Source organism: Thermobia domestica, chromosome 7, assembly GCF_964235325.1.
Source record: "Thermobia domestica chromosome 7, izTheDome1.hap1.1, whole genome shotgun sequence".
Taxonomy (NCBI): Eukaryota; Metazoa; Arthropoda; class Insecta; order Zygentoma; family Lepismatidae; genus Thermobia; species Thermobia domestica.
Genome location: NC_137460.1, coordinates 93524958 through 93547110, shown reverse-complemented (window position 1 = coordinate 93547110; position 22153 = coordinate 93524958). Strand labels below are relative to the sequence as shown.

Genomic DNA, 22153 nt, shown 5'->3' with positions numbered 1-22153 from the left:
CACAAGTATTGTATCCTGTAAAAGTACTTACTTAGTTATACAAAGTCACCACAGGGAAACGAAATTGATAATTAAATACGAAAATCATAAAAAGTGAAAATCTCTTATTTGCCCTAAAACGCAGACTTTTTATGGAAAGCAATCTTAATCCCCCAAAAGAAGTTTCTTTTTTTCCATTTGTACTATATATATATTCAGTAGAAATGTCTAATGCTTGAAACATAACATGTTTTAAACGTTCCTTTTTTAAACAAAATAATTAAAACTAAATAATTAAAACTAAATATATTGGTAAAGAAAACTCACATCCATTACAACTAATCTCGAATATTTCAAAATTATCCACTTGATTGAAGACTCGAACTTGTTTAAATTTAAGTCAGTTTTACTCAGAACCAGATTGATCAATAATTTCGCTCACGTTCAATAACTTTTATAATTGTACTTTTTTAAGACTTCGTTCTCTCAATGATACCAACAGTGACAGTAAGGAATGTTATATATAGATACCATATTTTCTTAGGGAAATTTACGATACTATTTTCACCTTTACCTTGAGAAGAAAGAAAGAGCATTTGGAATGATGAGAAGTTTGAATATGTGGACTCTTTGGATAATTTCATCCGTTTTCAGCACCGGTCCTATACGTGGTGTTGGCTGAGTTTAAAACGATAACTTGGCATCTCAAAAAAGATTGGTAATGAGAATAATGAAAGAATCTTAATGAAATATATTGTTTTATTTTAGCTCGTGAATAAAAGGAGCATTAAAGTTAACCTGAATTATGTTGGACTTACTAAATAATATATTTTATCGTTTCGACATTATTAAAAAAATAACTTATTGGAATGTCACTAATGATACAACGTGTGGTACAACATTTATTGAGAAAGTTAACAATGATATATGTGCCAACCTAAACATGAATTTATGCTATTTTCAAAACGGTCCTTTTGAGGACCAGTAGTGCCATTATTGTACGCTATTCATGGAAGAGTCAAAAAATTAACAATATTAATTAAAGTAGTTTTACATTTCTACCCTTCATATAACTAGTATAATCATTTTAATAAAATTCACACATTGAATAATAGTAATAATAATAATAATTGTCTTCGGTACTAGTAAACGAAGTAGAAGAATCAATTTTCTCCTTATTATAATTATTTTTTCCTTGGCAATTTGTTTTCTTGAAATTCAAGTTACAAGCAATTACCTTGAAAACATAGTGTTTTGGTCTTCAAATTAGAAATATTGTAAACTGAATATGTTTTTTTTTAAATCTCATAAGAATAATTAATATGAAATCTTTCAACGAATACCTACATTAGTTAATAAAACAAATTTATTTCCCATTAATTTCTTGGAATTATTTGTATATTAATGTTATACATTTTAAAATTTCGAAAAATTTCTTGATAATTTCTTGTTCTTAGAACGAATACACCATGCAGGGAAGACAGCAACTGTGAGCGATCGTCTACCTCAAGAAAGTTTCTTTTCGTCTAAAACATAAAAGTAAAAATACAGGACATTTAATAATATTTAATAACATTTTTTTTGTTTCGAAAATATGACTTTTGTTGGGTAGGTAGGTATAAATGATGTTAAGGGTTCTTTATATATATATATATATATATATATATATATGGGAGAGAAGTGTTTCAAGAAGTTGTACTCGTTTTCTTTAGAAAGATTGAGGGGAGCGGAGGCATGTTTATAGTACAAGGCGCATTGATTTATATATATGGTAGTTTTTTGTGGGATACATTTGTCATATTTCATCATCACCATTAATCATTTTCATTAATTTTTACATTGAATTTGTTATATTACAAAAAATGTCATTAATAACAATTCTTCGTGATAAAGGTGAGTGAGACCTACATCTGCATCTGACGATATTAAACCTCAATTGAGGCCATGAAAGATTATCTTTGTCAACGTAGAGTTGAAGTACATTGTTCAACTTAAACGTGGAGTTAGTGTGTGTGTGTTTATGTCAAAAGATGAATATATTGAGAGATTTATATGTTAAATAAAAGGTTGTAAAAGTGATTCGATATATAGATGATAGATTCAAGTCTGTATATGGAACTGGTGAGTTATCTTAAAGGTCCGAAAAAAGCTAAAAATCTTACAAAGGAATACCAGCATTCCGAGAAGTAGGATATGCCTACAAGCGTTGGGTGTGTTAACTGTGGTACTTTTTTTTATAGGGTTAATGAATTTCTTACTGACCACGTGTTAACTTCAAATTTGTGGCTCTTAATTTCAGCCAACACTCATAAATCATTCGTAACTCTTTTTTTTTTTTTTTTAATAATGATGAAATCATTATAGATATATATGTTACTGAGATGGAATACTGTCTCAAGATTTTGACTAAATCGTAGAAAGAACTAAATAAAATAAAATAAAATAAAATAAACTATATAACCACCCACAAAAAAATAAAAGTTCTGTACATCTGACCTCAAGGTATAAATTCGATGTATTTTGTTATGCAGAATCCAAATTTCGAAACCCCAATACAATCGACCGTGTTAATTTTTGTATGGGCGAAAAACTAGCAATTTTGCATAGGGAGAATACACGTAAGACAGCCATACAAAAAAAAAAAAAAAAAGAGTTCTGTGCACTTTAGTGAATTTTGGTCCGAATTTTGGTACGTAAGACAGCACATAGATTTTTCTCCCATAAAAAAAAAATTGACACGGTCGATTATCTTCGGGTTTAGAAATTTGGACTCTGTGTAACAAAATACATTGAATCCGTACCCCATGGGGCCTACTGCACAGAACTTTTTATTTTTTGTGTAGCTGTGTTGGGAAAAGTTATATCATTTGAATTTCGATCACAGGGAAGAGTTACTATAAAAATATCGGAAATAATAGAAAGTACTTCGTATACGTAACTACTGGGTGTACTAATATACTGTACTTATTAGAGATATTTGCTCCTTTTTTTCTTTATCTATCTGTACAAAAATGTTTTCCAGTCAGAAGCTAGCATCGAACTTAATGAAATATAGGAACTATGTTTTGACCTCTAGGCTGATTTGGTATGATTATAAGTTGATTTAAAACATTGGCTCAAATGAATTTTCGATATCGTAAATTATTTTAAATTCGAGGTGTTTCAGAAAAGTAATGAGACAACGATGAAGTTTGTTATTTTATTTTATCAATGTTATATCTCTTCAAAACAGTTGTTTTGGGCAACAACACATCAATGGAGGCGTTGTTTCCATTTTTTGTAGCAGTACTGGAAGGCCTCTGCTGGAAAATTTTTCTTCTCATTATTTACGTTCTTCTGGATATTATCCAAAATACCAAAATGGCTCCCTTTCAAGTGAATTTTGAGCAAGGAGAATAAAAGGAAGTTACAATTTCTTGAGATCTGGCAAATAAGGTTGAGAAATCATAGGAATGCATTTTTTCTTTGAAAAATTTATCACTGGAGACTGCGTGCACTTCGATTAACCTTCTGAGTAGTGAAGTTCTTTGGAACCATCTTGGCACACATGTTTCCTATTTGCAAATCCTGTGTTAAAATTTGGTGGACGGTAATCATATTTAAATTTAACTCACTACTGATTCTTATCCCCATCAATCGATGATCTGACCTCACAAGAGATTTCACTCTTTCCACATCGTTATCCGTTTTTGAAGTTCTTCCACACCAGGTTCATCTTCCACTTTATTTTCGACTTTCTAAAACGAACTTCTGCCATCTGAATACTTATATCCTGGATAGAAATATACTCCATAAACCCTTTGTAACTTTTGGTAAATCATAGTAGTGGACTTGCCAAACTTTATACAAAACTTGATGGCATCACGCTACTCAATTTTTTGCCAGTTCAGTTTCGTGCGCACTTCAAAAACACAACTTCGCTTCAGATGCTCACAAAAATCGTATGAGCAACTGGAGCAAGCTCAGACTTCTACTGACGAGGAAGGTCCATAAACCGTGAGAGTTGAATTTTGATGAAAATTTGTGACAAGATTCAGTTCGAGTTGCTAAGTAACGTAGTAATAGTCACTCGATGCGCAAATGCTTCGTTGAGCTGCTACACCGACGGCATCTTGAAATCATGTAGGCAATGTCCAAGAATACCCTTTTAGCACAAAAATGAAAAAGCTTTAGATATATCTGACTTCAGTATTGTAAACCAAGGTAGATTATCTATATGTGAGAGTACTTCCAGTGCATGACCACCATCTTAAAAGGCGCCATATTGAATCGTCATCAAATATGATAAATGGCAAGGGGGTCATGTGGGGTATCAAATAGCACTGGAATGTAGTCCTGAATTCATTTCCGTAACCAAAATTTAGATATCTGTTTTCACTTCAGAGTAAGAGCCCTCTTACCCACAGGAACATATAAAAACTGGGCGAGTTAAACTTGTGTCATGAAACACGGTCGTGCGAGCACTTGCATGATTTTAACTAATGCAGTAGTTAATGCAGTACAATAGCAACTATACCAATCAGATCTTGAGACTAGTAAGAGAAATCGTTAAATAAATTGAAATTTCTGTAGTGAAAAATGGAATATCAGCATGCTACAAGTTACACCTATTTCAAAGTGCGATGGAATAGACTGTTGGTCGATGAAACACATGCCTAATAGTGCTGACAAGCAGAGAATACTAAAGGGATTGTTCGGATATATATTAGAAAAATTATATAAACTGGTACATATTAGTTGAACGACCAAAATGGTTCGGATTCCAATATAATCAGTAGGTCCACGTCTCCTTTAGCGTAGCAGGCGTGTGGGACGTTGAATTGTATCAAACCAAAAATCTCTTTTAGGCAATTTTACGTGGTCCATTATAGTATGTTAAGTTTTATTCTCCAATCTAGAAACCTTACGCAAAGACCATCATTGTTGCAGAATATTGCTTTCCTTTTCAATACTCATATTTCACGACCTATAATTTACCATGCATATTACGAAGTTAAAATTCTTTAATGTATTTATTGACCGTTTCTCTAAATACAATCGATTTATTGCTGCCACATTGAACAATGAAGGAGATTTAAATTATCAGTCCACAGCCAATTCTTAGAAGATACACCTGGAAACTTAGAATTCACTTTTCTTGTGTCTGTTCTGCTATTAGTGATAAGAGAATGCATGCACAACTGCTAAGAATATGTGGCACTAAAGATTATTACAAGATTCAATTCCAAGTTGCAATCCATAAAACAAGCCTCTTTCTTCTTTTTCCCTTCAATATAAAATAATTAAATATCTGCATCTTTCCACCTTTAACGATAAAACACTTGCTTATAATAAGGGCAAGACTAGTTTTCATATCAAAACTGTGATAAATAACTGATTGTAGCAGGTGTTCACTTGTTCGGTGTACAAGTTATATGGCAGAATTTTCATAAAGAAAATGCATTCTGTTGTGTATCATCAATTTTCTGCGCCAGTCCTAAAGGACATGCTTGCATATGCATGGCAGAAATGTCAGTACGTAACAGGAGCAATAGTTGGTTCATTTACAAATGTTCTGAAGACTAGTAGAAAATAGTGTTTGTTGTCATGAAGATTGTGACGAAACTGCATTTGTTAAGTGTTTGCACTGCTCCATAATGCTGTGTGCTAATCACTACGTTTTGGATCTCCATCATCACAGTTGAAAGGTTAGTAGGGCAAAAGGTTAGTAGGTTAATATTTGCTTATGTGCAATAGTTTATATTATTTTTCTAATATTTTTTTTTCTATTAATTTTCTAATAACTTCAAGACAGATTCTTTAAAACCATATGTGCCGTTCCACCTAACTTATATTACAGCATTTAAATGCTATGCATAATCGCAACACACAAAGACTCATATATATAGCGATTTTGAAATATGTATAATGTGTTACAGTGCTGCTATTTCATTTTTCACTACAGGCATTTCAATTTAATTAACGATATCTCTCACTAGTCTCAAGATCTGATTCGTATAGTGGCTATTGTAGATCAAATAACTACTATTGCATTAGTTAAAATCATGCAAATGTTTGCACGACCGCATTTCGTATCACAAATTTTACTTGCTAAGTTTTTGTATGTTCCTGTGAGCGAGAGAGCTCTTAACTCTGAAGTAAACACAGATATCTAAACTTTGATTACGGAAATGAATTCAGGAGTAAATTCCAGTTCTATTTGATACCCCACATGACCCCCTTGCCATTTATCATATTTGACGACGATTCAATATGGCGCCTTTCAAGATGGCGGTCATGCACTGGAAGTACTCTCACATATAGATGATTTAGCTTGGTTTACAATACTGAAGTCAGATATATCTAAAGCTTTTTCATTTTTGTGCTAAAAGGGTATTCTTGGACATTGCCTACAGGATTTCAAGATGGCATCGGTGTAGCAGCTCAACGAAGCATTTGCGCATCGAGTGACTATTACTACGTTACTTAGAAACTCGAACTGAATCTTGTCACTAATTTTCATCAAAATTCAACTCTCACGGTTTATGGACCTTCCTCGTGAGTCAAACGGTTAATTGCCATCTGGAGGTAGAGGTAGCAACGTTGTCGATTCATGCACAATGTGACAAGTCCATTATTTTCTTAACACGCTTAGTATACATTAACTTACGTTTTGTTGAGTTGAATTGTTTGAAAAGGTTCATGTTTATCAATTAACTTCCTTTTATATTTTGGAAAACAAGAATAGATTTTTCTTCAATTATCTCTAGTTTTCTGGTAATAGTATTAATAGAAAAGAAGCAGCGAAATTTCCAATTGATATGCTTGTTTGCTGTTTTCAAAATATGACTTTATAGTTGTAGGATGTGTTTAAAATTATTTATGTTTAAAACTTTTAAAAGAGCAAAATAATAATATTCCAGATCATAACCCTACAATTCTCATAAGGTAAAATTGTATATTGAAGAAAACACACACACGCACAGCTGATAGGCTATCAAAGAAACTTTCTTCCATTATATATATATATATATATATATATATATATATATATATATATATATATATATATATATATATATATATATATATATATATATATATATAAATTTTGTACTATGTTGGGCTACAATAAGTGCAGTAAATAATTACGATACTGATCGATATAACATTCATAATGTATTCCCCGTAAATAGTATTTAAGGGAAGTTCAATCATTTGGGTAAGGTGTCACATAAGTTTTATTTATTTTTTGTTTGCCACTAATGCCATCTGCTAATATTCCCATGTTAAAATGAAATGAAATCTTTGAGTTTTACATCCCACGGTTATGCCGGTTAGGCTAAAGGAGACGGCGATGATGAGTAATGAATGAAATGGTGGAATGAAGAAAGTGGGAGGGAACGGGAGAACCCCGAGAAAACCCACGCACACGGTTTTTGTCCACCACAAAATTCACTTGGCGGGGGCAGGGTGTGAACCCGGGACCCATGGACCAGAGGTGAACGCTATTTTCATGTTAGTCATGATAGCTTACGTTGTAACTTATTAGCGTACAATTTATATAGAAACTTTTTTTTTTTTGAGGATATAAGTTGGTGTGTGTTTTACTCAGCATTATACGAAATATTGTATACTAATTAAGTTAACAAATGCTAAATCAACAAACAGAGGAAGTAATGCGAGGGGCGTTCCATAGCGATTTATACCTTATTCTATCCAGGAATTCACGATCCAGGAATGTGAGTTAGCATAAAATTCACGGAGAGGCAATACATGCGTCTGCCTCTCAATATGAAGTCATTATTCTTACGCCTTTGCATTCGGTTGGAATGTTTTCGCTGTCGTTTTGAAGAAAGAAAAGAAACGATATTCATTAACTTGGGAAATATAGCTCACTGGTAGAATTGAGAGGTAATCTGAGAAGACGGTGAGCGTATTACTCCATAACGCATGAGAGTTGAAATAAATAAGAACAAATGTTAGAAAAAAAGTCGACGGTTTTGATTTGGGAAGGAAGAGAAAGAAAATCGTTAGGGCGCTTAGGACTTTGGATGTGTGTTCCGTACCTCAGCTCCTTGACGTTGACTGGTCGTCTCTATGACGTATGTTCAGTTCCAAATTAGTGTGAAAGATGAAATGAATTTCTCATGGAATTTCTCCTGCTGTTGCTCACACCCGCTTCTCCTGCGTTTCTCTCGCGCTTCTCGTGCATTTTCCCCATCTTCCGGGTCCTGGGACATTTTATACCATCCAAAGAAGAAAGATGGCCATCGAAAATACGGAAAACATTCAAAGTACGCACGTGTAAGGATTGAGGAAAATGCAAGGTAAATGGAATTTTCGACTTATTTAATTATTACTCAACAGTTACAGAACAATTCGGTTACACCAGGTTACATAAGTTACATAAAATTACAAAGAATGAAGAATGAGGAATTGTCTGCTGAAGAGAATTTCGAAATGTTTGCTGACTGTCTTATTATTCCAAGTTATTACTGATTTTCATCATCCACAGAAATAAAGAAAATAAGAAATAAAATCTCTATTAAATCTTGAATTGTCTTTATACTGAATACTAATAATATGGGGAAAATCCAATATCTCTACAATATGAAGTAGAAGACTCTGAAGTCTCCACATTTCTCTGAAGTCTTCCACTATGTAAAAGGACATAGCAGAAGGACAATGCTAGAAAACTTAGTTTCTGTAGAAGGACAATTTTGCAATTGTTGAGGTTCACAGTTGATTTGGAGCACTGAGAGTGAACATACAGAGTCACAAGAAACCGTATCCAATTAGGTAGATGCTGGAAACGAGGCATTCCAAAGAATGGAACCGATTTAGGAAGGTAAGTGACAGTGGTAACGGCAGTGAACGACATTAGGTCTTATACAGTAATTTCTCGCAAAGCTACGAAAAGGATCATCCAAAACGATTCGTGATCACCCATGTCATCATTCAGAAGGAGCATCTTCAGAAATTGTGCCGCGTACGCGCCGATAGGTATATATGATAATTCCGTTGTAGCTAATATGGGGTTCTGAGTGGTAATATTTACTCGAATTGGCTTTTTCTGGTTACCATATGTGCGGAGCTTTAAAGAAACATTTGGACGTACATAATTTAGTTGACTTCGGAGACCTGTAAGAGCTGTCCTGACATGGATGCAATTCTTCAAGGAAACTGGTTCCTGAAATACGTGAAAAAGTCACCATATTGGTGGCGCAAGTGAATAGATCTGAACGGAAAAAACATCGAAAAAACTAAAAATATCTACTGAAGTAGAGTAATTATCGGTAATATGATTTTATGCAAACAAAATAAAGTGTAAATCAACATAAAATGCTCCTCTACAATATTTTTCATAATATCGTCAAGAAACATCTGACGAATCGTTGTCAGACAAGCCACAGATTTATTAAAATAAAGCTGTAATGATAGTAAGAACGTTGTAGCACTGACCTTGTATGGAAGCTCAAGAACTTGTGCCTGGAGTTCTTTTAAGGTCCCGTGAGGAAATGTCCCCTGAACACTCATCATGTTGACCATTATCTCAGGTTCATTACCATTTGTTGTAAAGAACTTATCAAGCTTTGTTTGAGCAGGAGGAAAACGTATGTGCCACGTTCCAGAGAAATAGACAGCGTTCACAAGCACTGCCAGACTATCAGGATCCAAACTACCTGAAACATATGAGAGGTGAAAGCATGAACAGTGAAGTAGTATGATTCGGCCTCTTTAGGCATTAGCTATTACCACAAACAATACTACTAATAACAAAACAATTACCTTTTAGTACTATTTGTTCTATTATTATAGAATAGAAAAGGCTGTTGTGTCTTGAGCATAATGTACCTCTTGAATTTTCTTTTGGTTCTAAGCAGTGATGGGTTCACATTCAAGTTCATTGTAGAGAATGACGTAGCACTTTTACATTTCAAAGCCGTACTACATTATGTATATTCGTCCATTGGTTCGTCGACAGGTATCAGATTAAAAACGATAAGAAAGATACCGATATTTTTTTCTTTTATATGGATTCAGCCTTCCAAGAATTAATTCCATACCTATATCAAAAATAAGAAGTGATGCTAAATCTATCTTTTCCAGATATCAACCGTAGTTTCACTATCAGATTAAAACCGATAAGAAAGATACCGATATTTTTTTCTTTTATATGGATTCAACCTTCCAAGAAATAATTCCATACCTATATCAAAAATAAAAAGTGATGCTACATCTATCTTTTCCAGATATCAACCGTAGTTTCACTATCAGATTAAGACCGATAAGAAAGATACCGATATTTTTTCTTTTATATGGATTCAGCCTTCCAAGAATTAATTCCATACCTATATCAAAAATAAGAAATGATGCTTAATCTATCTTTTCCAGATATCAACCGTAGTTTCACTACAAAAAACGAAAATCACTTGTTTTGTTATAAATCATAACAACAAAATAGTGATTTTCTCAATGTCAAAAATAAACCCTTTTATTGTTGTTGTTTTATAAGGGTTTCTGTCACAGAAACGAAAGTCTTGTCATGATTGAAACATTTTTAAATTATGGTGCCTATTTGTAGGCACTAGGATAGTGTCTTCATTATTCGATTAAAAAAAGTACATATAAAGCTTTTCACTTCTTTTTTTTTGTGTTTTTTTTAAAGCCTGGATGCATCGTAGAACATGTTACGTATGATTTCATGCCCTTCTGCGTCGAGACGCAGAATGCGATGTCATCATTTAAAAAAAAAAATGTTAAGGTCTAACTTTATTATGTTTTTGGCGGGCTTACTTTTGCACCTAAAAGATTGAGATTTTGCATACACATTCAGTCATCCCTTATTATTTTTCAGATTTGTTACATTGAGTTGAGTTGATTTTAGTTTAGCGTCCCTTTCAGCAGCGAGGCTATATGAGACGTGGACCTACTGATTAACGTGGAATCCGAACCACATGAGCTCCCGCCGGGAATCGAACCCGGGTCTCCCACGTCTCAGATTTGTTACAGATATCTTCGTTAAAACTTGGAGGGTCCAGAGGGGCAAAAAGTAAAAAAGAGATGATTTTAACAAAAAAAAATCGATTTATCCGCCTCAGATAGATGATGGAGACATGTGAATGGCACCGTTTGAAAGCCTGTTCTATTCTAAAGAGAATGATGTACGAAAAATGATCCTACGGTAAATGGGGGTGTCTCAGGAAATTTTTATATTACATACGCGTCTTTTGGGGTAATCTGGGCATTTTGGGGCTCCTTAGTAAATATTTTTCTCTCCTTTACTATTCAAGATGGAAGCTTGAAATTTTATACACAAATTTAGTACACCTCTTGTCATTTTTCAGTTGATTTTGAGATCTGTGCGTTAACACAAGGAGTCCAGAGGGGCTCAAAAACTGAAAAAAAAAATTCAGAAAAATTCCGATTTCTCTCAAAATTTCCCACCTCAGGAACACGATAGGAAAAATGTTCATGATACCGTTTGAAAGGCTATTTTATTCTGAAGAGAATGAGACACAAACCATAATCCTAGAATAAATAGGAATGATGCTGTAGTTGCTTGATTGAAAGTCTATAATTTACCTTAAAAAGAGCACTTGTTACGGAAACGAAAATCTTGTCATTCTTGATAAACTAAAAAGGAGATACGTATACTAACTTATTATGCAGTTTAAACTCTAGCGTAAGCACATTTATTTAAATATGTACTCACTTGTATCCGGAAACACAAACTAGAAGAAAACAAATCTTGATTCGAATTCAACACATTTTCGACAAGAAAACATTATTAAAAAAAAAAGTTAAGTAAACTCTAGTTAAGAATCAAAACGATTGGTATTGAAACAAAGCGTTCTGTAGTCTTCATCTTCCAAAGAAGATATTGTAATCTCTTCTGTTGAGATTAATGATGTGCACAGCAAAATACAATAATTTACGGTATTTTCTCTTTTAAAATATATATACGCACAGCGTGTTTCGAAATGAACTGAATGATAAGAAATCGTATTATGAGCATTGATAGTCTGGAGGTGACCCATTAAAAATTTGTGACACCGTAACATTTAGTAGCTATAAAGTTTTTTCTTTGCATTTTATGATAGTAAGGTACCTAAATCTTCATATTATGAAGGGTGCCACCCTGGCACTCGTGGGCAATTCTCGTAACTCTTTCAGATTTCAAGGATTTCATCCGGAATCTAAAAGTTCTATTTAAAAATAGCTACTTAAGTCTGTAAATGTCACATTGGTATAAATTATATACCAGTTGATTTGCCATAGAAAACACTTTCAAATGATGTAACGCATATGAGAGTAATACTGTAAAAGGGAAATAATAGAGGGAATTTTAGTGGGAAAATTCCCCAGAATATCTTTTCGCGATTTTTCATTTGTTATGTGGCAGCGGCTTCGAAGTATTAGCAGAAACAAAGAAGAGTTGGGGGAGAGGTCAGGAGAAGAGAGCATACACAATCAATTATCCACATAATGTGCGGATATGCATCCATACAAAGTGATAATGAAGATTAAATAGTCAGATCCCAGTCGTTGGAAACTTATAATAGCAAGACCCGGTATGATTCTTATCATGATGTCTTTCATTGGTTGCATTGGTCATCTTATGCAAGAAACTGGTTAGGAAGATCTGTTGTATGCAGCATACGGTGCAGCTGCCAATATGATGTCTGGAAAGGCATGGCCAAAGCAATCAGAGATTTGCGTATGGTAGTGACGATATTTCTCGAGAACTTAATCAAAAGTGGAATTGGGGACGTGAATGCTCTTTAGATGGAACTTAGGAAAATCCGACAGAACCCTAATGGTAGATTGTGGGTAGACATGCTCATTATACCCGTCATGGTAATACACTTATTCTTACGATCCCAGAGAGAAGGGGATTGGTTGCTCGAAATGTACTGTCTGAAGCGCATGATACCGTATTTCTTTGCAGCAGAACACTGGAACTATGCAATGTATATCACGTGGCAGATGAAAAATGCCTTACGTAGTAAGGTGAAAACTTTTGTAGAGAAGAGAGAGCATGGCTTCAGACACAGATAAGATTCCTGGAATGCTGCGCCACTTGACCAATTTGGAGAGCAAACTTACATCCGGTATGGCAAAGCAAAATGTGTCCTTGTTGGGTCGAGTCTGTCTGTTGATCAAGTAGCAGGGTGGGTCGCTTCGCAACAACACATTGTCTGTTAATGGATACGATGTTCGAAACTTCATGTGGATGTAAAGTAATTGTCATGAGCTGATGTCATGTGGATGTAAAGTAATTGCGATTGTAAATCGTGTAAAATATCGTGCACAACGTATTACAAGTGTGGAACTACTGATATGTGCATGAAGGTATACACCAAAGTGATTTCTGATTAATACGACCGTTTAAGAGATGTTGTTGGAAGTAGTGACAGTGATGATAACGATGAAAGCTTTGACGATTTGTCTTAAATTTACTAACTTTTGTTTCACTTAATAGAACGACGAAAAATATATAATACTTTATATGTGAAAGAAATAAGATTCTAATATACTTTATTAATAGTGTTAGTTTTCGGTTATTTTTAAAAGAAGTTTTATTTCTGTTCATACCCTAAACGAATTTTTTCAGGTTCTTTCGTAATACATGTAATACTGTGTTTTGTGTAGCTGGACTTTTATAGTAGTTCCTTAAGTTTAGCTCAATTTTATAACGTAATTTGGGTTATACAAATTAAAAGAGTGGAAAATCTTTAAAATCTAGGTATCTGATTTTTGTGATATTATTGTGACGTCATCATACCACCTATGACCATCAGAATGATCCAAATTATGAAATGGACAAACCACATCTTATTCTGAAAATATCGTCTTAGTAGAGATGCAAGGGCTCGGAAAAAAACCGGCTTTTTTGGAAAAAAACTCGGTTTTTTCTGCTTTGCTTTTTTGCTTGGGAAATATTGGGCTTTTTTCAAAATACTGCTTTAAATTGATAAAACAGACTTTGTTTCGCTTCTCTATAACACAAAAAATCATTTAATTAGTGGTTGATGCTGATAATAATATAAAACATCGAAAATAAACTATGTATTTCGAAAAAATATTTCAAACAATTTTTCTTCAACATATTTACATTATGAATTCCACAGGATTAACCAATGTATATAATAAGAATTTTTTAACCTCCTATATACAAAAGTAAGCAGAGTTGGCAAGAACCGTGGTTGTTTTTGAAAATGCCAAAAACCCGTTTTTTGGGAGATGTTTAAACCAGGCTTTTTTGGTTTAAACCAGGCTTTTTTCACTTAGATTTTTTGCTTTATGTATTTATATTACATATTCACAGAAATAAGTTTGTTTCGCCTTGGTGTTATTATGCAACAGCGGGGTTATGCCGGAAGAACTCCCATAAGCTTAAAGAAGTGAGGTCAGTAAATTTCTTATTAAATAAGTTGAGAATCTCCCGCCCTAGCCATTGGGAAAATCCTGTCATCACTTGAAATGTAAGACAATAACGGGAAAATCCTGTTATTGCTTTGCATGTAAAATTTAAAGGTCAACGTACCATAATCAGTACGCTAAAACTGAGGTATTAAATTACAAATTTAGTACCGGTACGTAGATATCATTCAAAGTCTAATCCAAGCTAATGTTGGAAGCTACGTAGGCAATCGATAAATTTTGCCAATTTCTATCAAATGAAATGAAATGAAATCTCTAAGTTTTACGTTCCACGGCTATACCGGTTAGGCTAAAGGAGACGGTGATGATGAAAGATGAATGAAATGGTGGAATGAAGAAAGTGGGAGGAAACGGTAGAACCCCGGGAAAACCCACGAACACGGTGTTTGTCCACCACAAAGTCCACATGGCGCGAGCTGGGATCGAACCAGGGACCCCAAGCACCGGAGGTGAACGCTCTACCACTGAGCCACCGCGCCCCCACCCCAATTTCTATCAATATATTTAAGCAATATTGGCTTCTTTATAAAACAACACGCATTTAGGCATGCAGAAATATACAATTTGGTTTGTTTCGTATATTTAGGCTTAACATCCTTACGAAATACCGAGGTTATCAAGGAGAAGACTTTCGCTTAAACTGACATCCGAACCGCTACTTGGGTTACGCATGAAAGAAGGTTTGTGGTTCGACCGAGAATTGAACATGGGACACCTTGATTAAAAGGTGAAAGGGAAATAAAACTATTGCAGGTGGTTTGATATCTGGAAACGTTACCATGAAATTCACACGATTCGCATTTTTCATTATTTTTATTTTTGTAGTTTAAACCAGTTATTAAAAAAAAAAAAAGTTGGTGTAAACCAGCCAACCCTAAAAGTAAACACTTCTTTTTAAAGAATACACAAATAACTAGCAAAATAGTATGTAGTATTTTTACTTTAAAACATTCCATACCCTCTTTTTGAAACAAAATAAAATTAAAATAAAACATAAGAGAAATACTTAGATTTATATGATACACTTAAAGGCTGCACATCTAGAGCTTTTGGTATATTCTTGAAATTCTACAGTTAAGTTTTATAGAACCACCATCACAGTTTACCCAATCCTCAAGTTTTCTGAATTTTTAACAAGAGGGATTCAACATATCATTACGGAACTCCCCCCCCCCCCAAAAAAAAAACTACGGAATATATTTAAGTTAAGCTAAATACAACTCCACAACAAACATGACTGAGTGATTAGCTTTTGCGCTTCTATCGGGAAGTCCGGGATTCAACCAGCATTCGACCATTCTGACAAAGCTTTTCTTCATTCCATCTGTGAATGTAGAAATAGTGCGTGTACTGTGAGTTGGGCGACTTCCTTTTTTATTGTTTTTAAATCGTTATTATTACTAATTACCAGCAGTGACGGTTTTGCGAAGGTTAGGGGGGCGGTCTTTCGGACTGAAGCCCGTTCCCCAAAGTTACGGAATGTCTGCAACAAACGAAATATCTATTATTTATGCATTTACTCATAAACTTTAAGCTCCCGTCAAATAAAAATTACGAATGTTTAAAAAAACTAAACATTAGTAAGAAACCCTTCCCAAAATACTTTTCTAAATCCGCCACTGATTCTCAGTATAAAATGATTTTTAAAGTTGTATCCGGAAGATTATTGCTAAACATATAAACGAAACGAAATATTATGCCTGTACTCATAAACTTCAAGCACTTCCCAAATAAAATTAGGACTTTTTAGGAAACGAAACAATCAGAAAATAACCCTCCTAAAGTACTTTTCTAAGTCCGCTACTGATTATTTGTATAAATTGGTATTCAAGGTTGTGTCCGGAAAATTATTGCTAAATCACTTCACAACTACAGTATAACAGAAATGTGGAAGTACGGTTTGACGGATATATTGAAAAACGTACGCTTTGACGGATAAATAGAAAAACGGGCAAGTTTAACTTTTGCGCTAGAAGCTAGAGTACTAAAAGCTCTTAGAAATGAAACACGGATGACAAACTAGAGAAGAAAAGAGATGTCGATAACTCAAAAGTTAAAATAAAGTTAAATAGCCTCTAAAATTACCCTCAAATACTACATTCTTCATGTTAGCTTTAATTCGTAAAACACGTGCTCCATCCATCTTGATGGTGAATTTCAGAGCGAAATATCACATTCAGGTCATGGAATTCTTATCTAAGTATAGAATATACTATAAGAAAGCTATTTAGATAGAAAAATCATGAAGTTGAAAAAAGCCAAAATTTCCAAAATTCTCGTTTTTTTCCCAAAAAAGCCGGCTTTTTATGTGAAAAAAACCATCGATTCAAAAAAGCCGGCTTTTTTGCATCTCTACGTCTTAGTATCGTGTACTGTTAGTGAATTAGAGAGAACCTTTTTTGTGCGGATTACCGTTTGTTACGTAAGTTCGGTAGGTGTATAAGTTATGTCATAAATGACGTCATACTGGAAGTTGCCCAAAGGTGCCAAAGTGGTATCCGTCGGAATCTGAGAGAGGACATTACAATCCATAACAAACAGCATTCTTGAGTTTTGTTTAGCATGATCGTAGTAGTTCGAAATTCTTCTGTCAGATGGAAGAGAGACAAGCTGCAATTGCAAGATGATTGCCTGTGATGCAGATAAAGCATTTTTGAGCCTTATAATTTTATGTTAGTAGTCCTCTTGTGAGTGATTAATGTGAAGTTTTTACAATGTTTCGTAAAGAACCATCATCAAAGTGTTGTCAAATATGCAGGACAACAGAATGCATTAGCAACGAAAGTCGCCTGGTAGACCTTCCATGTATGATGCAGATGTAGAAAGAGTTCGAGCTTACTTTCAACGCAATCCTCACAAATCTGCAGCAAGACCAGAGCCCTCAAAATTCTACATTAACTCTACAAAACACTTCTATCGCAAGATGTCCGTAAACTGCAATAGCGCATTACTGCTATAGAACGACCTGCTTATGAAAATATTCTGGAACGGGCCTGGGAGAAGTTAGATTATCAAATTGACATTGCTGTATTGCAATTTTTACCATTAAAACTTCAACAGTTATAGTACTTTTGTACAGAATTTTAAGTAACTTGCACAATTAATACACACACACACACACACACACACACACACAGAGAGAGAGAGAGAGAGAGAGAGAGAGAGAGAGAGAGAGAGAGAGAGAGATTAAATCATTTTGAAACACCGTGAACGTGGAGCTCCTCCGTGGCTAAGCAGTTAGCGTACGCGCCTTTGGCGTGGGAGACCCGGGTTCTATTCCCGGCGGGAGCTCATGTGGTTCGGATTCTACGTTAATCAGTAGGTGCTCGTCTCATATAGCCTCGCTGCTGAAAGTTACGCTAAACTAACATCAACTCAACTCAATCGTGAACGTGTGACAGTTGCCTCATGTTCATTTTGTATTTCATTTTAAAAATTCATTTAATGTAATTATGCGTGTGATTAAAACAACGTTAGTAAATGTCATTTTAAATTTTGTGTGTTAAAAAAAGCAAAGGGAACTAAAACAGTATTCTTTATTTTCTTTCCCTATACAAATGTAAGATGCTTTTTATGTATACCTGTCATTGCAGCAAGGAATTCAGACTACCCTTCTTTTGTCCTTATAACAATGCTACGCCACGCGACCAAAAAAAAAAAATAAATAAAATTGAGCAAATAATTTGACGAATGACAGAAAAAGGAGGGAATCAAAAACACAGGTAGAGGCGTGTCCTAAAAGATCGGCAAGTTGAGAATTCTAAATTCGAAGTCAGTTGGAAACAGGGATCTGAAGTGCGTCGCAAGGCTTCAATCATACACAAAAATTCAACACACTACACACTAAAATATATAACACATTAAGTAAAACGCAAAATGAGTAGCTAATTTGGAAAGCAGCCCAGTGTATCGTTTTCGGCGGCACTAAAGTACAGACATTTATCCGCAAATTTTCCTGAACTAAAACTTTAAACTGCGAAAAACATTCAAGTATTTACATACATTTTTGTGTGGATGATACATTTCCACGCATGTGCATATATCTACAAAAATTCTAGACAACAAGCATCAACGGACTTGTTCAACTAACAAGTAACACTTCAGAAGTGTAACACTCTGATTTTGACAAAATTTGGCAGGTAAATACTACACATGAAATAAACGAATACGTGTTTTTTATTTTCAGCGGCAAAACAGTTTTAGGGAGAAAAACCCCACCCAAAATTTTGAAAGTTGACGCCCGAAAGACAAAAACAAGAGGACCGAAGTGAATGAAATTGTGCACAGATATTGCAGACGTAAAATGAGGGAATACGAGTTTCGTATTTTCTTGAAAAAAAAATACCCCTCCAAACCTTTGATCACGAAATATCAAAAGTGTTAGTAACAGTATGTCAGATGTGTGTAAAGGACATGCAGAATTGCAACGAAACTTTGTGTATGGATAACACGTAAAAAAATAAACGAACACGTTTTTTTCATTTTCTGCGGAAAAACGGTTTTAGGGGGGAAGCCCCACTCAAAATTTTGAAATTTGACGCCAGAAACGCAAGAAGAAATGGACTGAAGTGAATGAAATTGTGCACAGATATTGTAGACGTAAAATGGGGGAATACTGGTTTCGTATTGTCCCGGAAAAAACGGTTGGGTGGGGCACGGACCCCTCCAAACCTTTGATCATGAAATATCAAAAGTGCTAATAACAGTATGTCAGAAATACATAAAGGACATGCAGAATTGGAACAAAACTTTGTGTAGGGACAATAAGAAAAAAAAGCGAATACGGGTTTTTCTCGGAGGAAAAACAGTTTTAGGGGGCAAAAACACTCGTTCAAAATTTTGGAATTTGACGCCCGAAGGACAAGAAGAAATGGACCGAAGTGAATGAAATGTGCACAAATACTGTTGAGGTAAGATGAGGGAATACATGTTTCGTATTTTCCTGAAAAGAAAAAATTCCGAGGCGTTGAGTGGCAGAAGGAGTGGACCAAAGCGAATGAAATTGTATGTGGATATTGGATATATAAAATAAGGCCTTTTGTGTTTCACAAGTGTCTCCATCCGATTTCTTCAAATTTGGTAAATCAACAACAAGCACAAACAGTATAGCGTATTGTATGGTATTTCGGGAAACAACTTTAACCCTTACAATATTTTTCCGCATAAACAAAAACACGTGTCGATTTATTTCCTGTTTGCTGTTGATGTGCCAAATTTGAAGCAAAACTGATAGGGACACTTGAGAAACACGAAAGGCGTTATTTTACATACGGTCTATACAATATCTACACATAATTTCATTTGCTTCGGTCCACTCCTTCCTGCACTATTATGTTAATATCCGTCCGTTTTTTCGGATGGGGCCTAGGCCCTAACACTGTTTTTCCGCACAAATAAAAAACACGTTTCATTTATTGTTTTGCCAATTGTCCCTAAACGAAGTTTCGTTGCAATTCTCCATATTCTTTAGGAACTTCTGATGTATGCTTATTTGCACTTGTGATATTTCGTAATCAACGGTTTAGAAGGTTCGTGCCTCACTCAACCGCTTTTTTCCAGGAAAATACGAAACCCAATTACCTCATTTTACGTCTACAATATCTGTGCACGATTTCATTCAATTCGGTGCACTTCAACTTTCAAAATTTTGGGTGGGGGCTTTTCCCCCTAAAACCGTTTTTTTCACAGAAAATAAAAAAAAACGTATTTGTTTTTTTGTCTATTGTCTTTACACAAAGTTACGTTGCGATTCTTCATATCCTTTACACACATCTGACGTACTGTTATTAGAACTTTTGATATTTGGTGATAAAAAGTTCGGAGGGGTCCGTGACCCATCTAACCGTTTATTCCATCAAAATACGAAACACGTATTCCCTCATTTTATGTCTACAATATGTGCGTACAATTTCGTTGACTTCTGTTCACTTGTTTTTGCCTTTCGGGCGTCATCTTTCAAAATTTTGGGTGGGGGATTCCCTTCCTAAAACCGTTTTCCCGCAGCAATAAAAAAAAAAAAATACGTGTTCATTTATTTTTTGCGTTTTTTCCATACACAAAGTTCCGCTGCAATTCTTCATATACTTTACACACAGCTGACATACTGTTATTAGCACTTTTAATATTTGGGGATCAAAGGTTTGGAGGGGTCCGTGACCAATTTAACCGTTTTTTCCAGGGAAATACGAAACATGTAAACCCTCATTTTATGTCTACAATATGGTGTACAGTTTCGGTGACTTCGGTCCGTTTGTTTTTGTCTTATGAGAGAAAGTCTTATGATAGAACCCAGAATCCAGGACATTCGTCGCGCAGGCACGAAACAAGGAAACGCGAGGACCTCTGTATATGTGTAGTCAGCGCAGTGGCGACAACAAACGGTAAAACCCATCTAAATTATTTCTTGGTATTAAAAGGGCGTTTTTCAGCACTGAGCAAAAATGCAAGACGTTCGCTGTACAGAAATTAAAGTCAGAAATATCTGATATTTTCAAAAACTTAATTTCATCGCATGGGAAATAGGTACTTTATTTCGAAATTTTTATATCAAGAAGTAAACTTTTACCTTAAAGTTGGCTTACATTGAGCTATAGAAACACTTTAGCAGTTTTATTTACATGTTTATGTAATATTAAAAGACCGCAACGTTTTCATTAAAACATATTAATTCCTTAATTTTTCTTTTTTGTCATTTATGATTCAAAATTACTGATAAAAAGATCAACCAAATGTAAACTAAATAACACGTAAACTTTTAGTAGCTCGAATTATGAAATTTTTGATAAAAGAAGGCAATCTAAGTATTTAAATCAAAACGTTTAAACTTGCATGGAATAAAAGGGCGTCATGTATTCTATTCACAGGCACTTTTTGGATGTAAAATAATTAAAAACAAAGCTTGACATATTTTTTAGAAGTGCGTTCAGTGTATTGTTTAACTTGTATAAAACAGCTATATTTATAAAGTTATTCACATAGAAGTTGGTAACCTAATCAATTTACTTCCATCAATATGCTAAAAAGAGCTTAATGAATAATCTATAGTAATATACCAATAAAAGCATTTAATGCGGAGAGCTTAAAAGCTAATCAGTGATTAGAAAATGCAAGAAGTCTCATAAGCAGTCATTTTTTGTTAAAGGCACGAAATCCGTCGATAAGACGGAACAGATATGTTATATCATGAAAAATACGTATTAACTACTAAGCGTAAAATACGTAGACTAAGCAAAAACGCGTTCAATGTATCATTCTGATTCTCTAAACAATAGAGAGATCAAGAGCCTATGCACATAAATTACAATAATAACAACCTACGGATATATACATGAATTACTGTTGCAACATGAGGAAAACTATGGGAAACAAGTACACTTGGTTAAAAAATTCTTTCTTTAACAAAAGACATCTTTGCATTTAATATAAATATTTAAGAATTAATTGTCTTCTATGTATGCATGTCTATATTTATTATTTATATTTATATCTATATATATTTGTTTCTTGGTATATTTCTATATTCGTTAGTATGTGTGTATATATTATGCATAGTTAAATAACAATACTAACTAACTAAAAACTAACTCTATGGCCTATGGAACACGGAGGTTCAGTGCCGCGTTCACAAAAGCTCTCCACTGACATCTATCCTTAGCTAACTGCATCCAGTTTCTACTTTGTATTCCGGTCTCTGCGAGATCCATTTTAATATTGTCCTCCCATCTGCGCCTAGGTTTTCCTAATG

At 34.4% G+C, this 22153-nt stretch overlaps 1 protein-coding gene across 1 annotated transcript in view; it reads right to left on the bottom strand.

Annotated features, from left to right (window-relative positions):
- Window positions 1-22153, bottom strand: part of LOC145688907 (serpin B6-like) — a 130599-nt gene that overhangs the window by 62021 nt on the left and 46425 nt on the right. Inside the window, exon 5 of the mRNA XM_081763077.1 lies at window positions 9424-9644. Coding sequence (XP_081619203.1) covers window positions 9424-9644 — 221 coding nt within the window. The remainder of the gene's footprint in view (window positions 1-9423; window positions 9645-22153) is intronic.